The sequence below is a fragment of the Stomoxys calcitrans genome, chromosome 2 (genome assembly GCF_963082655.1).
Source record: "Stomoxys calcitrans chromosome 2, idStoCalc2.1, whole genome shotgun sequence".
NCBI classification, from domain to species: domain Eukaryota; kingdom Metazoa; phylum Arthropoda; class Insecta; order Diptera; family Muscidae; genus Stomoxys; species Stomoxys calcitrans.
This window is the reverse complement of record NC_081553.1, coordinates 116250387-116268928: the sequence shown is the minus strand read 5'-3', so window position 1 is coordinate 116268928 and position 18542 is coordinate 116250387. Positions and strand designations below refer to the sequence as shown.

Here is an 18542-nt window from a genome sequence, read left to right as displayed (position 1 = left end):
GCACTGGTGTTGGAAGTCATTAAAAAACACCTCATGTCCTCTAGGGGCTCAAGAATTCAAGAACCACCTATATCCAAACATGAACCGATATGGCCCATTTACAATCCCAACCAACCTGCACTTATAAGAAGCATTTATGCAAAATTTCAAGCGGCTAGCTATATTCCTTCGAAAGTGAGCTTGCTTTCGGCAGACAGAACGATTGACTGGCGGACGGACATGGCTATTTCGACTTAAAATGTCATGACGGTCAAGAATATGTATACTTTATGGGTTCTTAGACGAATATTTCGAGGAGTTACAAACAGAATGATGAAATTAGTAAACCCCCATCCTATGGTGGAGGTTATAAAAATTCCAGAGAGTTTGACATTCTTGGAACTTTAAATGCTTTGATATGAAAGATTGGTTTCCCTTTTGTCTTTAACTCAAAAGACACTGACTTCAATGGCTGATTATGTGCTATATTGCAGACAAACACATGGTCGTATATAAAAACTTATGAATATTTTATTATGACTTATGAATTTCTCATGAAACAATTTTTAATACCTTTCATTACAGATTCAAAAGTATGTTTCAAGTTTGAATTCGTTGAAGAACGACAACAAAAACAATATAGCAAAGTTGTTACAATGGCTTCTGTGGGTTCATGCTCCTGTCAGTGTAGCTCCAAGCATTCCGGCACACGCATAAGATCGTCACCTTACCCACTAAATAAGACAGATTATTGTTGGGGATGCAGATACATTCTTCAGCACCTTTGTGGACAACAACAACATCAACATATTTGTAGCATGATGGTCCCTCAAGCAAGTGCAACCTGTTACTGTAATAGACAACTGGGGGTAATGGCTTATGTGCCACCATTGCCACCACCACTGCCGCCCCCTTTACCCCCTCCAGAGGCTTTAATACATGTGGCTCCCAAACAATCTGAGGCAATGGATAAAGATATGAATTTACAGTATGAAGAAAACGGCCGTACACCCTCTGCTACTGCGAAGCTAAGCCCCGACATTAATGCGTTATTAAACAAACCACCTCCGCCACCTCCTAGTGAGGGAAAGATTAAAATTGAAATGAAGGAGGAAAATGCTTTCGCACAAGCTAAGGCTTCACCAAGTAAGACAACTAGGGGTGTCTTAGAAAATGTTCGAACCACTGCATCTTCGCACCTTGCCTTATATCAGTCATCCCTGGAACAAAAATCTTGTCATACTTCCTATGCACCCGCCATGTCAAAAATAAATGTCGGAATATCCGACGCTACAGATAAGGGCGAAAACCACCGGGAGATTAACGAAAGCCAAGATTCAATACAAGATACGCAAATGGGTATTTCTAGAATAAATATGGCCAATTCCGAAATATTGAACGAGGAGGAAGCTCAAGCGAATATTCTATCGTCATTAACAAAACACGTACAAAAGGTAATTCAAAAAAAAAAAGAGAATTTTTTTTTACCCATAACGGAGAGGGAGCGGAGCGCTCCGCTCCGACATAATAAAATCTTTAAAATACAATTTTTTTGGTTTACGAACTTGTTAGTTTGGCGAATTAAAACAAGAATTTAAAGTTATTACATTATTATGAGAAACTTTTCTTTCGTTAAATCGTTATCTAAAGCATAATGGAGAACTATTGTAGTTGTACCAATTTTAAAAAGTTTGGCCTTAAAGTCAAAACAAGTGAAAACGAGCTAAGTGCGGTAGGGCCGAATATTGTATACCATCCCCCATTGATCGCATTTGTCAAGTTCTTTTTATAGATAGAAAGTAAAAAGGATCAAGCAAAAAACTCCATGGATTTTTATGTCCACCACAATAGGAAAATTTGCAAATTTTGCCCATGAACTTTCCACTAAAGAACAAGGGCAAACTTCTCACATATCAATGAGTGCAGTCCGATTCAAGTTTTAAGCTCAATGATAAGGGGCCCTCCTTTTTATAGCCGAGTCCGAACGGCGTGGCGCAGTGCGTCACTTCTTTGGAGAGAAGTTTTACATGGCATAGTACCTCACAAATGAGCATTAGGAGGGGAAAACCATCGTTGAAAATCTTTTCTGGTCTCGCCAGGATTTGAACCTAGGCGTTCAGCGTCATAGGCGGACATGCTAACCTTTGCTGCTACGGTGGAGGTATATTCATTTGGTCATTCGGTTTGCAATGATTTAACAGCGCATAGTGGAAGAAAATCAAAAAAACTATGACATTTGAGAACGGGAAGAGATATCTCTTTGAAAATGGTCAGAGCTGAGGTGTTAACGAAGTTGTGTGCAAAATTCCACCAGGTTGTGAGGGAGACTTTTTGGCAGGCCCCTAAAGTTGGGCACCTCGGTATTTCGAACAAGTAAGAGCGTGCTAAGTTCGGCCGGGCCGAATCTTATATACACTCATCCATGGATAGCATTTGTCGAGTTCTTCGCGCTGTGTCTCTTTTTAGTCAAACAAAGAATAATGAATAAGAATTGTTATGATATTGGAACTATATCAAGTTATAGTTCGATTCGGACCATAAAGGAATTGAATGCTGAATATTGTAGAAGTCATTGTGTAATATTTCTGTCCATTCAGATAAGAATTGCGCTTTGTAAGGTCTCAAGAAGCAAAATCGGGAGAACGGGTTATATAGAAGCTATATATCGATTCAGACCATATTGAACATGTATGTTGAAGGCCATCGGAGAAGTTGTTGTACAAATTTTCTGCCAAATCAGATGCGAATTGCGCACTCTAGAGGCTCAAGAAGTCAAAATCCCAGATCGGTTTATATGGCAGCTATAGTAGGTAATGAACCGATTTGAACCATACCTAGAATAGTAGTTGGAAGTGATATCGAAACACTACATGTAAAATCTAAGCCAAACCTGATGAGAATTCCGCCCTCTAAAAGCTGAAGAAGTCAAGACCCATGATCGGTCTATATGGCAGCTATATCAGGTTATGAACCAATTTGAACCATACTTAGCACAGTTGTTGGAAGTGATACCAAAACACCAAGTGAAAATTTCAGTCCAATAGGACGAGGATTGCGCCCTCTAGAGGCTCAAGAAGTCAAGACCCGTGATCGCTTTATATGGCAGCTATATCAGGTTATGGAGCGATTTGACCCATACTAAGCACAGTTTTAAAAGTGATACAAAAACAGCAGACGTAAAATTTCAGTCCAATAGGACGAGAATTGCGCCCTCTAGAGGCTCAAGAAGTCACGACCCAAAATCGGATCATATGGCAGCTATATCAAAACATGGACCGATTTGGCCCATTTATAATCTCAACCGACCAACACTAATAAAAACTATTTGTACAAAATTTCAAGCCCTTAGCTTTACTTCTTCGAAAGTAAGCGTACTTTCGATAGACAAATGGACGGACGAATGGACAGACGGACGGACATGACTAGATCGACTTAAAATGTCATAACGATCAAGAATATATATATATATATATATATATATATATATATATATATATATATATATATATATATATATATATATATATATATATATATATATATATATATATATATATATATATATATATATATATATATATATATATATATATATATATATATATATATATATATATATATATATATATATATATATATATATATATATATATATATATATATACTTTATGGGGTCTTAGACGCATATTTCGAAGTGTTACAAACAGAATAACAAAATAAGTACACCCCCTATCCTATGGTGAAGAGCAAAAAAATGTTTAGAGTTGCTAAATCTTCATTTATAGTCTGATTTGCATTTTTTTTAATGGATAGTGCTCATAAATCCGTACAAACAAGTTCACTTCATTGATTAGTCTTTATTGAAAAAACTTGCTTCAATACATAAATTTGTTTACCCATCTTCATAAGATGGGGCTATACCAATCTAGTCATTCCGTTTGTAACACCTCGAAAACCCACATCCATAGGATAGGGGTATGCCTCGAAATGTTAATCTAGGATCCCATAAATTTTATATATCCTTTATCGTCTCGAAATTCTGATTCGAAATATTGGGTTGCCCAAAAAGTAATTGCTGATTTTTCATGTAGTTGGCGTAGACAAATTTTTTCACAGCTTGTGACTCTGTAATTGTATTCTTTCTTCTGTCAGTTATCAGCTGTTACTTTTAGCTTGCTTTAGAAGAAAAGTGTAAAAAAGTATATTTGATTAAAGTTCATTCTAAGTTTTATTAAAAATGCATTTACTTTCTTTAAAAAAAACCCGCAATTACTTTTTGGGCAACCCAATAGATATGTCCGTATTCCGTCCGTAGTCCGTCCGTCAGTCCGCCCGTCTGTTGAAATCACGATAGTGGTCGAACCCGTAGAGCTAAACGCTTGAAATTTTGTACAGATACTTTAAATTGATGTAAGTCGTTGAGGATTGCAAATGGGCGATATCGGTTCAGATTTGGATATAGCTCCAAAATGACTTCATGGGTCCATTTAAGCCGATTTTGTCGATTTGGCACATAGCCTTCTGTTATAACTTCCAACAAATGTGCCAAATACAGTTCAAATTGGTCTATTACCATATCAACCGATATCCCGATTTGACTTCTTGACCCCTGGAAGCCTCAATTTTCATCCGATTTGGCTGAAACTTTGCACATAGTATTCTGTTATGATTCCCAACATCGGAGCCGAGTACGGTTCAAATCGGTCTATAACCTGATATAGCTCCCATATAAACCGATCACACGATTTGATTCCTCGAGTTCATACAAGCCGCAATTTTTGTCAGATTTGCAGAAATTTGGCATGCGTTCTGTTGCGACTTCGAACAAATGTATCAAACCAAGTTTATTGACGGCAGTTATGTGGCCTTCACTGCCATATCGTCTGCCATTTCATTCTCCCTTACTCCGTTATGGACCGGCACCCAAACGATGCGGATTTTGCCATCCTCAGAGAAGGCGTTAATCTCCTTCTTACACTGCAAGATTGTTCGTGAACTTACCGTCCTGGTTGCTATTGCCCTTATGGCAATTTTACTATCCGTAGAGATGTTCACACTTGACGTCCGTGTAACATGATTTTCCAGATGGCAATACTGGGGTACCGTCAATCCAAGAGTGTGCCGCTGGCAGCAGTGCCTCCCACTCGACCTCAAGTGTCGTCTCAGGTATCCGATCGGAAACCTTTTCCATACCTTCCTGGTTTCCTCAATCCATTCTTCCATCGCCTTAAGTCTCATAGCCGTAGTGGCAGCCTCAAATTTATTCTGTATGACAATGGGTCGGATATCGAGAAAAGTCTCCAGTGCCCTAGTGGGCATGGCCTTAATCGCTCCGTCTATGCCAAGACAACATGTTCTCTGAACTTGTTGTATGCTCCTTATATTGCACTTTTTCTCCACAGCAGTCCACCAAACTAGAGAGGCGTAAGTAAGTATTGCTTTAATCGTGCTCCTGTATAGCCAGTGGACTCGGCCCCATGTCGAGCCTACGGCCCGTCTACATAGTGTTCAACATCTGTGAGTCTTCTCAGTACGCACCTGAATGTGATACTTCCAATTGAGTTTCCTATCCAAGATCACTCCTAAGTATTTGACCTTGCCAGATATCGAAATCGTTTTATTGAGGAAACGTGGTGCGTCAGATTGGCCCACCTTTCTATTTTCATGGCAAAGTTCTGGAGGTTGCCCCAGCCCCAAAACAGCCTCCAAACGGTTCATACTTACAGGCCACAACAATATGGGGTTCAAAGTAAAGGGATATGGGAGTGGACACGAATTTGATATCCATGATATGAATCGAAATGTTTCCCCTAAAAAGCACTTCTCATTACCCTAATTTCAAAAATACCAGATCTCGGAGATTGGTAATGCGATTCATTCGAAATTTTTTGCACTCTAACAGTCTCCGAAGAAAAAACATGGTTTTCAGTTGTTGGGGACGGATGTAGCGGGTGCCGCCCAAAACCTCCAAATGGATATATAGACCAATCACGACAATATAGAGCCATGTGTTTGGGGAGCCGCACCACCCCATAATACCTCCCTATTATATAAAAGCTATTTGGTGTGGAAATTTATTAATTTTCGGGAATGTATATTTATTATCGGGACGAAGACCCCACAGTTAAACACAACTTATGTACCGATCATGCCATTATGGGACTCATACGAAATGCTTCTGAAAGTAGAGCACGAATCTTACATTTACATAAATGACCTAGTGACCACCCCCGAAATATTTACCAATACAGTAATATGGGGCTCATAATAAAAGCATTTGGGAGTAAAGTAAAAATTTTCCCAGGAACCGTGCAGGGCAAACTTTTTATACCCTCCACCATAAGATGGGGGGTATACTAATTTCGTCATTCTGTTTGTAACTACTCGAAATATTCGTCTGAGACCCCATAAAGTATATATATTCTAGATCGTCGCGAAATTTTATGCCGATCTAGCCATGTCCGTCCGTCTGTCCGTCCGTCCGTCTGTCCGTCCGTCCGTCTGTCCGTCCGTCCGTCTGTCTGTCAAAAGCACGCTAACTTCCGAAGGAGTAAAGCTAGCCACTTGAAATTTTGCACAAATACTTCTTATTAGTGTTGGTCAGTTGGTATTGTAAATGGGCCATATCGGTCCATGTTTTGATATAGCTGTCATATAAATCGATCTTGGGTCTTGACAATTTGAGCCTCTAGAGTGTGCAATTCTTGTCCGATTTGAATGAAATTTTGCACGACGTGTTTCGCTGTAATATCCAACAACTATGCCAAGTACAGTTCAAATCGGTCCATAACCTGATATAGCTGCCATATAAACCGACCTTGGTTCTTGACTTCTTGAGCCTCTAGAGTGCGCAATTATTATCCGATTGGAATGAAATTGTGCACGACGTGTTTTGTCGTGATATCCAACAACTGTGCCAAGTATGGTTCAAATCGGTTCATAACCTGATATAGCTGTCATATAAACCGATCTTGGGTCTTGATTTCTTCAGCCTGTAGAGGTCGCAATTATTATCTGATTTGCCTGAAATTTTGTACGACGGATTCCCTCATGACCGTCAACATACGTATTTATTATGGTCTGAATCGGTCTATAGCCCGATACAGCTCCCATATAAATCGATCTCTCTAATTTACATCTTGAGCCCCCAAAAGGCGCAATTCTTATTCGAATTGGCTGACATTTTACACAGGTCTCCAACATATAACTTATTTGTGGTCCAAACCGGACCATATCTTGATATCGCTCTAATAGCAGAGCAAATCTTTTCTTATATCCTGTTTTGCCTAAGAAGAGATGCCAGGAAAATAACTCGACAAATGCGATCCATGGTGGAGGGTATATAAGATTCGGCCCGGCCGAACTTAGCACGCTTTTACTTGTTATGCATCAATGAGTGCTTTCCGATTCAAGTTGAGTTTATCAACGATAAGGGACCTGTTTTATAGCCGAGTTTCGATCTACATTCTGATTCGATCTTAGCAAGTCCGTCTGTCGACGGATATTGCTGTAGGTCGTTGGGGATTGCAATTGGGCTATATCGGTTCAGATTTGGATATATAACCGATCTCCCGATTTGACTTCTTGAGCCTCTGGAAGGCTTCCAACAACTGTGCCAAGTACGATACAAATCAGTCTATAACCTGATATAGCTTCCATATAAACCGGTCTCTCGATTATCCTTATTCGGTTTACAGAGTTTGGTATGTAAAATAAAATTATGCCCTTCAACTAAATGTAGTTTGAATAAATTTTTGGTAGAATTCATTGTGGTTGGACCCGGTCGAACTTATCACGCTTTTACTTGTTTAAATTTAGTTTCCCATCCAAATATCACTTATTTACGATATGGTTACCAAATCATCATAAGGGGCGTACACACTGACATAGCTAAATCGTTTTAGATATTTGCATAGAACAAAAATGTATATCACGGAGGCTAGTATAAAATAATTCTTGACCTTTTGCTGTCTTAAAAGCTCAATGTAAAGTAAATATTTACCTTAGAACACACTTTTATCTCGCAGATATACATTTATTGTCCCCCTGGTGGCGAGGAATTGACTGACCACTGAAATGTTAACATTGTAATCAAAAATATTTGTTTTTTAATTAAAATTCCCATCTGACTTAAGGGGTACCTTTTGCACATGGCGTTGTTTGACGTCTCGTTTCTCTGGAAGCGTGGCGAACGAGAAGATTCACTAAAAGCAACATCAACGATATTGTCATCAACACAAACTTTGCCCGCGGAAAACTTATGAATTTTTATATTTGCAATCTAGAGTATGTCGCACACATACACTCGCATGAACACACAAACAGAAACACAGAGTACGCCATCGACGCTTCAGGATTTTCCACTGTTTCACAAAAGAACGCTATAGAAGAAGGTTGATGTTGTTTGTTTTCGACAAATTCGTTTATGCCATTTTTTTTGGTGAGTTGTCTTTTTTCGTTTTTTTTTTCCTGTTGAGACAGATTTTCTTTTGCAGATGAGAAAACTTGTTACCTTTTTGCCTCAGATTTTTTCCAAACATGTCCAGTTTTTCTTTAACATCCACAAATTTTGTACAACAATGTACAGACTTGATTTTGTTGTTGCAGTTTTTGTTTTGAGCTTGTCCTTAATCAGAATAAATTTATCAGATATGTAAGGTATCCCTGTCAGATAAACGAGCAGAATGGACAGCTGAAGTATTCAGCTCAACGCCAAGGGCAACGATGGCAACAGCACAACAACATCAACAATTTTATGGGTATGAGAAGCAACAGGGCCAAGACATCCATTGAACAAATACAAGGGTTTCTCAGTTTTGATATTTGTGCCATACATTTCGCAGAAGGGCAATTCAGATATCCCTTTCACCCAGATACTTATATAACGAAAAAGAAAAATAATTGCATATTTTATCAATACAAAATTCATTAATTGCTCCGACCTCTCTCAGCAAAACTCAAGAAACTCAAAATGTCATTTTTGCTACAGAATTTCTTTTTATTTACCACATCACAACTGCTGAACAGGGTATTACACCGTGGCGCGGAGGTTAGCATGTCCGCCTATGACGCTGAACGACTGGCTTCAAATCCAGCGGAAAATTTTTCAGCGTTCGGACTCGGCTATAAAAAGAAGGACCTCTCATTGATATGAGAGAAGTGTCCTCTGTTTCTTAATGGTTAGTTAAACAGCATTTGTTTGTAATGCTTAGAAGGAAAAGAGCAAATACCCAATGTTTATTATACTGATCGGCATAGAATGACTTCCTGATTCGATTTATTTCAAGGTACAGGTCTCATTTGTTGTCCGATTGTCATGAAATTTTTGCGCAAGTCACTTTTTCGATCCAAGGACGAACGCTATTGATTTTGTGTAAAATCGGTCGGATAGCGGGTGGACTTAAACTACTCACTATTTCAAATTTCAGCGAAATTGGATAAAAAATAAAATTTTTATGGGCTTCAGACCCTTTATCGGCAGATTGATCTGTATGGAAGCTATATCTAACTATAGTCCGAAACAAACCATATTTGGGACGGACGTCGGGAGACCTAAAACTACCCACTGTTTCAAATTTCAACGAAATCGGGTAATAAATAGAGCTTTTATGGGCTTCAGACCCTTTATTGGCAGATCGGTCAATGTGGCAGCTATATTTTATTATAGTCCGATCTGTAGCATATTTGGGTCCTATGTTGGGTGGCCTAAAGCAACTCATTGTTTCAAATTTCAGCGAAATCGGTTGAAAAAAAAGCTTTAGTGGCTTTCAGACCCTTTATCGGTCTATATGGCAGCTATATCTAAATATAAGCCGTTCTGAACCATATTAACACCAGATATCGGCAGACCTAAAATAACACACTGTTTTAAATTTCAACGACATCGGGTAATAAACAAAGCTTTAATGGGCTTCAGACCCTTTATCGGGAGATGGGTCTTTATGGCAACTATATCCAAATATGGACCGATCTAATCCATGTTTAAGTCAGATGGCGGGAGGATTAAAGTAACCTATTTTTGCAAATTTCAGCGAAATCAGGTAATAAATAAAGCTTTTATGGTCTTCAGACATTTTATCGGGAGATCGGTCAATATGGTAGCTATATCTAAATATAGTCCAATCTGAACCATATTTGGGTCAGTTGTCGGGTAGCTTTAAGCTACTCACTGTTGCAAATTTTAGCAAAATCGGATGAAAAATAATGTTTTTATGGGCATTAGACCCTTTATCGGAAAATCGGTCTATATAGCAGCTGTATTCAAATATGGTCCGATTTGGCCCGTTCAACCACTTAACCAGCATGCATAAACAAGACGTATTTATGCCAAATTTCAGCTCAATATCTCAATTTTTGAAATCTCTATAGTGGTTACATCAGACGGACGGACATCGTTAAATCGTCTTAGAATTTTACGACGATCCGAAATATATATGCTTTGCAGGGTCGGAAATTGATTTCGATTCGGAATGACTAAATTAATATACCCCCTGTCCTACGGTGGTGGGTATAAAAACAAGTAAGAGCGTGCCGGGCCGAATCTTATATAGACTCCACCATGGATCGCATTTGTCGAGTTCTAAGTGCGGTATCTTTTTTTAGGCAAACAAAAAATATTGAAAAATACTGTTATGCTATTAGAGCTTTAACAAGTTATAGTCCGATTTGGACCATAAATGAATGCTGAACACTGTAGAAGTCATTGTGTAATATTTCAGTTCATTCGGATAAGAATTGCGCCTTATAGAGTCTCAAGAAGCAAAATCGAAAGATCGGCTTATATGGGAGCTGTATTAAGCTATTCATCGATTCAGACCACATTAGACACGTATGTTGAAGGTCATGAGAGAAGCGGTTATAAAAAATTTCTGCCAAATCGGATGACAATTGCGCCCTCTAGAGGCTCAAGAAGTGGAGATCCTAGATCGGTTTATATTGCAGCTATATCAGGTTATGGACCGTTTTCAACCATACTCAGTAAAGTTGATGGAAGTTATAACAAAACACGTCGTGCCGAATTTCAGCCAAATGGCATAGGTTTTGCGCCCTGTAGAGGCTGAAGAAGTCAAGACCCCAGATCGGTTCATATGGCAGCTATATAGGGTTATGATAATGAAAGTCTTAAAAAAATATGTCATTCAAAATTTCAGCCAAATCGGATAAAAATTGCGCCCTCTAGTGACTCAAGAAATCATGATTTAAGATCGGTTTATATGGAATCAATATCAGGTTATGGACCGATTTCAACCATACTCAGCACAGTTGTTAGAAGTCATAACGAAACACATCATAGTATATATATTCTTGATCGTCATGTCATTTTGCGTCGATCTGGCCATGTCCGTCCGTCTGTCCATCAGTCTGTCTGTCGAAAGCACGCTTACTTTCGAAGGAGTAATGCTATGCACAAAAACTTTTTACTAGTGTAGGTCAGTTGGGATTGTAAATGGGCCAAATCGGTCCATGTTATGGTATAGCTGCCATATAAACCGATCTTGGGTCTTGACTTCTTGAGCCTCTAGAGGGCGCAATTCTCGTCCGATTTGACTGAAATTTTGCAAGTGGTGATTTGGTATCACTTCCAACAACTGTGCTAAGTATTGTCGAAATCGCTTCATAACCTGATATAGCCACCATATAAACCGATCATGGGTTTTGACTTCTTAAGCTTTTAAAGAGCGATATTCGAATCAGATTTGACGGTAATTATACACGCGGTGTTTTGTTATACTTTCAACAACTGTGCTAAGTATGATTCAAATCGATTCATAACCTGGTATAGCTACCATATAAACCTATCATAGACATTGACTTCTTGAGCCGCTGGAGGGTGCATATCTCAACCGATTTTGTTGAAACTTTGTACAACGGCTTCTCTTATGACTTTCAATATACATGTTCAATATGGTCTGAATCGATTTAAAGCTTGATAAAGCTCCCATATAAAACGATCTCCCGATTTTGCTTCTTGAGCCCATACAAAGCGCAATTCTTATCCGAATGGACTGAAATACTACACAATGACTTCAACAATGTTCAGCATACATTTATGGGCCGAATTAGACTATAGCTTGATATAGCTCCAGTAGCGAAAGAGTTCTAATTCAATATTCTTTGTTTGCCTAAAAAGAGATAACGCATAGAACTCGACAAATGCGGTCCATGGTGGAGGGTATATAAGATTCCTTCGAGACATCCTTCGTCAATTTGGTCTAGATCGGTCCAGATTTGCATATAGCTGCCATATAGACCGATCCTCCGATTTAGAGTCTCAGGCCCATAAAAGCCACATTTATTATCTGATAATGCTGAAATTTGGGACAGAGAGTTGTGTTAGGCCCTTCGAAATCCTTCGTCAATTTGGCCCGGATCGGTCCAGATTTGGTTATAGCTGTCATATAGACCGATCCTCCGATTTAGGGTCTTAGATCTATAAAAGGCGCATTTATTGTCCGATTTTGCTGAAATTTGGGACAATGAGTTATGTTAGGCTCCTCGAAATACTTCATCAATTTGGCCCAGATCTGTCCAGAGTTGGATATTGCTGCAATATAGACCGATCTCTCGTCTGTCTGTCGAAAGCACGCTAACTTTCGAAGGGGTAAAGCTAGCCGCTTGAAATTTGGCACAAATACTTCTTATTAGTGTAGGTCGGTTGGGATTTATAAATGGGCTATATCGGTCAATGTTTTGATATAGCTGTCATATAAACTGATCTGGGATCTTGATTTCTTGAGCCGCTAGAGGGCACAAATATGATTCCATTTTCCTGAAATTTTGCATAAGGTATTTTATTATGGCTTCCAACAAATGTGCTGAGTATGGTTGAAATCGGTCCATAACCTGATATTGCTGCCATATAAACCAATCTGGGGTCTTGACTTCTTGAGTCACTAGAGGACGAAACTATTATCCGATTTGGCTGAAATTTTGCATGAGGTGTTTCGTTATGACTTTTAACAACTGTGCTAAGAATAGTTTAAATCGGTTCATAACTTGATATAACTGCCATATATACCGATCTGGGGTCTTGACTTCTTGAGCCTCTACTGGGAGCAATTCCTATCTGATTTGGCTGAAATACTGCATGACGTATTTTGTTGTGCCTTTCAACAACTGTGCTATTTATGGTTCAAATCGGTTCATAACTTGATATAGCTGCCATATAAACCTATCTGGGGTCTTAACATCTTGAGCCTGTAGAGGGCGCAATTATTATCCGATTTGGCTGAAATTTTGCATGAGGTGTTTCGTTATGACTTTTCAACTACTGTGCTAAGAATAGTTCAAATCGGTTCATAACCTGATATAGCTGCCATATAAATCTGGGGTCTTGAATTCTTGAGCTACTAGAAGGCGCAATTATTATCCGATTTAGCTGACATTTTGTGCAACGGCTTCTCTTATGACCTTTAATATACGTGTCGAAAATGGCATGAATCGGTTTATAGCCTAATGCACCTCCTCTATACACCGATCTCCCTATTTTACTTCTTCAGCCCCTAAAGTGCGCAATTCTTACTATATTTGGCTGAAATTCCGCATCGGACTATAACTAGATGTAGCTCCAATAGCATAACAGTTCTTATTCATTATTTTTTGTTTGCTTAAAAAGAAATACCGCGCAAAGAACTCGACAAATGCGATCCAAGGTGGAGGTTATTTTAGATTCGGTCCAGCCGAACTTAGCACGCTTATGGTTGTTAATCATCCTTTGGAACCTTTCCATATAGAAACATTAGCCGAGCCTCGTATGACTATTGGCAAATGTAATGAATACATATGCAATTTAATTTATTAAAAAATAGATTGCCAGCTGTCATTCACAATACACCTATGATAAACAGGATCCTTATTAGTCGCTAAATAATTAGAGTAATTAAATTAAAGTCAATTCTGATTGATTGTTTTAAGTGCGTGTTCATTAAGCGTACAAAGTGTATAGCAATATTATGTAATTAGGGTTGAGCAGATAAATTATCACCATTCGTTTTGAAGAATTTTCGGGGAGTAATTAATGATGTGTTTGTGCAACTAATAAAATTTCTTTATTTATGAAAACCCCTTAAGCATATGGTGATAAATCCAATTTATTCGTAAATGTTTTCTATTAAAATTAGAAACCGCAAAATCCTTATCTGATTATGGTGCATGTGGGTGATCTGAAACGATAGCAGATTTTGTTATTAAAAAAGCTACAGGATAAAAGGTTCTTCGAATGGAAATAATTAAAATTGAAAAATTAATAGAAGCATATAAAAATAAATAATATATGAAAAATAAATTACATGCACTAGGACGATACCTAACGTCAATGTTTGGTTCTCATTATGTTTTGTACAACTATAAAGATTAGTTTATTTGCTTAACTTCCCATATGGTCTAAAACAAAATTTTAAACTCAAACTCTTGTGTGAGTAAAACACATTAAGAAATGTGAAAAAAAAAATTCTAGCAAGAATGGGATTACCCACAATTGTCTAGTGTTCTCTATCCTTGCAAACTTCTAACACCAACTATTATTTATTACTTTTCAAAGCAAATGGATGGCATGAAAGGATAATGTTATTTCTGTACAAAGAACAATATGATATTGATATGGATATGGATATTGCAATCTGAATATTGCCATAAAAGAGGAAGTCTGTGATAAAATAAATAAACTAATGGTCATATCCATATTCCATTAAAAAGCTATGTCATGGTGTATAATTCCAGGCAAATCCCTCATACATTAAATAAATAGGAAAAATTTTGAGCAAAGGTTTGCTAAGGCGAACATAAGAAACCTTTTGGTTAACAACACATACATATCTATGGGACAAATGAAGTCAAAATAAGTCAATGTTTGACCGGAACGAATTAGAAACACCCAACAACATGAAGAGCTACAAGTACAACAAGCCAAGTGTCATAAAAATCAAATAAAAACCCGAATTTCTAAATTAAAGAAATCTCATATATGTGTAACCCGAATGATGATGAGTTTAGAGAAACTGTTTAAACACACACTTTATACTTGAAAACAATAGCTAATATGATGTCTTAATATGCCATACACATTAGAAAATTTCGCATGAACATTCCCCTAAGGAACTGGGCAATGAGTGCCATCCGGTTCAAATTTAAGCCCAATGATATGGGACTTTCTATTTATAGCCGAGTTCGAACGGCTCGCAGTGCGACACCTCTTTGGCGAGAAATTTTTAAATGGCATAGTTCTCACAAATGTCGCCATCACTAGGAGGCGAAAACCACCGCTAAACAATTTTTTCTGATGCTATCGCCAGGATTCCAACCCAGGTGTTCAGAGTCATATACGGACATGCTAACCTCTGCGCTGCAAGAGGTGGCCGGGTTCAAATTTAGGCTCAATGATACGGGATTTTCTACTTATAGCCGAGTTCGAACGGCTCGCAGTGCGACACCTCTTTGGCGAGAATCTTTTACATGGCATGGTACCTCACAAATGTCGCCATCACTAGAAGGCAAAGCGCACCGCTGAACTTTTTTTTTATGTTATAGCCAAGATTCCAACCCAGGTGTTCAGGGTCATATATGGACATGCTTTCCTCTGCGCTGCAAGAAGTGGCCCTCCTGGAAGTTATTGTGGTATTGAGCTATACGTCGGGTTTATATCTTACATTGCCTACAAACTGTAGCAATGTTTTAGGTTATTATAATATGCACCATGTTGTACATTATAAAGGGTGATTTTTTTAAGGTTAGGATTTTCATGCATTAGTATTTGACAGATCACGTGGGATTTCAGACATGGTGTCAAAGAGAAAGATGCTCAGTATGCTTTGACATTTCATCATGAATAGACTTACTAACGAGCAACGCTTGCAAATCATTGAATTTTATTACCAAAATCAGTGTTCGGTTCGAAATGTGTTCAAATTTTGACAAATTTTGTTCAGCGATGAGGCTCATTTCTGGTTGAATGGCTACGTAAATAAGCAAAATTGCCGCATTTGGAGTGAAGAGCAACCAGAAGCCGTTCAAGAACTGCTCATGCATCCCGAAAAATGCACTGTTTGGTGTGGTTTGTACGCTGGTGGAATCATTGGACCGTATTTTTTCAAAGATGCTGTTGGACGCAACGTTACGGTGAATGAACACATTTCGAACCGAACACTGATTTTGGTAATAAAATTCAATGATTTGCAAGCGTTGCTCGTTAGTAAGTCTATTCATGATGAAATGTCAAAGCATACTGAGCATCTTTCTCTTTGACACCATGTCTGAAATCCCACGTGATCTGTCAAATACTAATGCATGAAAATCCTAACCTCAAAAAAATCACCCTTTATTTCTCTTATCGAACAAACCTGAGAGCGTAAATTCTTCAGAAATCGTCACATGCAATTCTCTCAGCATGTTTTCAAATTACAATGAGGCCTATCATGATAAGCAACTTTTAAACATTAATGGGATATAATCTTAAGTAACGAAGTTTTCTACTTAATCATCTACCAATTCTTTAGTTTCAAATGCATTGACAAGCCAACTACTTCTTTTAATAAACTGTAGCGCTAAGGCAAAAAACAAAGGACTAGTATTTTCTTTTGGACAAAAAGAGACGTTTTGACTTAAGTGCAACATAAATAATGTAGAGACTTTCAACATGGTGGTGATTGAGAAAGGAACATAAACCAAAAACAGCAATCGTATAGGGATTCGATTATCAACAAGATTGGGACAAGACATGTCTGTAACGGATAGAAGAATACACAGAAAAAACTCTAAAAAAATAACCCACCAACAAAAAGAAAATTCTATTTGTTAGAAATAACCCACTTACAATAGAAAATTCCTATGGTGGTGGGAATAAAAATACATATTTTGCACAGGATTAGGGGAATGCTAATCTAGTCATTCCAATTATAAAACCTCGAAATATTCGTCTAAGACCCCATAAAGTCTATAATCTGGTATAGCTCCCGAACAAATCAGTCTATAACCTGATATTGCTCCCGTGTAAACCGGTCTCTCGATCATTCTTGTTTGGCTCATAGAAGCTTTAATGTTTGCTGGTTTGAGAGAAGAATAAAATTATGCCCTTCAACTAAATATATTTTGTATACATTCTTAGCAGAATCCATGGTGGTGGGTTCCCAAGATTCGACCCGGCCGAACTTAGCACGCTTTTACTTATTTTCATACCCTCCACGATATGATGGAAGGTATACTAATAATAATAATATTGATCTGAGACCCAACAAATATTCTTGATCTTCTTGACAGTCTAGTCGATTTAGCCATGCCCGTCAGTCTGTTGAAAGCACGCTTACTTTCGAAGCAATAAATCATCAGTATCACAAGTATTTCATACTTCGATTCATGATTTGATATAGCTGCCATATAAACCAATTCTGGATCTTGACTTCTTGAGCCTCTAGGGGGCGCAACTATTTTCCAGTTTGGCTGAAATCTTGCATGAAATGTTTTTTTCTAACTTCCAATAAATAACAAGTAAAAAGGCGTTAAGATCGGCCGGGCCGAACTTTGGATACACACCACCTCGGGTATATATGTAAACCACCTTTCATCAAAATTCGGTTAAAGTATCATACCTTATACTCATATACCTCATACCGATCTGAACTATATACGACACGGATGTCGAAAAGTCGAACATAAGTCACTGTGTCAAATTTCAGTGACATCGGATTATAAATGCGCCTTTTATGGGGCCAAGACTTTAAATCGAGAGATCGGTCTATATGGCAGCTATATCCACATCTGAACCAATCAGGGCCTAATTAAAGAAATATGTGGAAGGGCCTATGACAGCACTCTATCCCAAATTTCAGCGACATCGGACAATAAATGCGTCTTTTATGGCCCCAAAACCTAAAACCTAGATATCGGTCTATATGGCAGCTATATCCAAATCTAGACCGATCTGTGCGATATTGCAGAAGTATGTCAAGGGGGTTAACTTAACTCTCTGTTCCAAATTTCGGCGACATCGGACAATAAATGAGTATTTTATGGGCCCAAAACCATAAATCAAGAAATCGGTCTATATGGCAGCTATATCCAAATCTGAACCGATCTGGACCTTATTGAAGAGATATGTCAAAGGGCCTAACACAATTCATTGTCCCGAATTTCAACCAAATCGGATAATAAACGTGGCTTTTGTGGGCCTAAGACCCTAAACCGGAGGATCGGTCTATATGGCAGCTATATCCAAATCTGGACCGATCTGAGCCAAATTAACGAAGGATATCGTTGGCCTTAAACAATTCATTGTCCCGAATTTCAACCAAATCGGATAATAAACGTGGCTTTTGTGGGCCTAAGACCCTAAACCGGAGGATCGGTCCATATGACAGCTATATCCAAATCTTTACCGATATGGGCCAAATTAACGAAGGATATCGAAGGGCCTAACACAACTCACTGTCCCAAATTTCAGCAAAGCCGGAAAATAAATGTGGCTTTTATGAGCCTTAGACCCTAAATCGGCCGATCGGTCTATATGGGGGCTATATCAAGATATAGTCCGATATAATCCATCTTCGAACTTAACCGGCTTATGGATAAAAAAA

The 18542-nt window shown here is 38.3% G+C and overlaps 1 protein-coding gene across 1 annotated transcript in view; it reads left to right on the top strand.

The window, feature by feature from the left end:
* Positions 1–603: 603 nt before the first annotated feature.
* The window catches only part of LOC106081077 (uncharacterized), a 113424-nt gene continuing 95485 nt past the window's right edge, over positions 604–18542 (top strand). Inside the window, exon 1 of the mRNA XM_059363994.1 lies at positions 604–1433. Within this exon, the coding sequence (XP_059219977.1) occupies positions 636–1433 (798 nt within the window). The 5' untranslated portion in view covers positions 604–635. The remainder of the gene's footprint in view (positions 1434–18542) is intronic.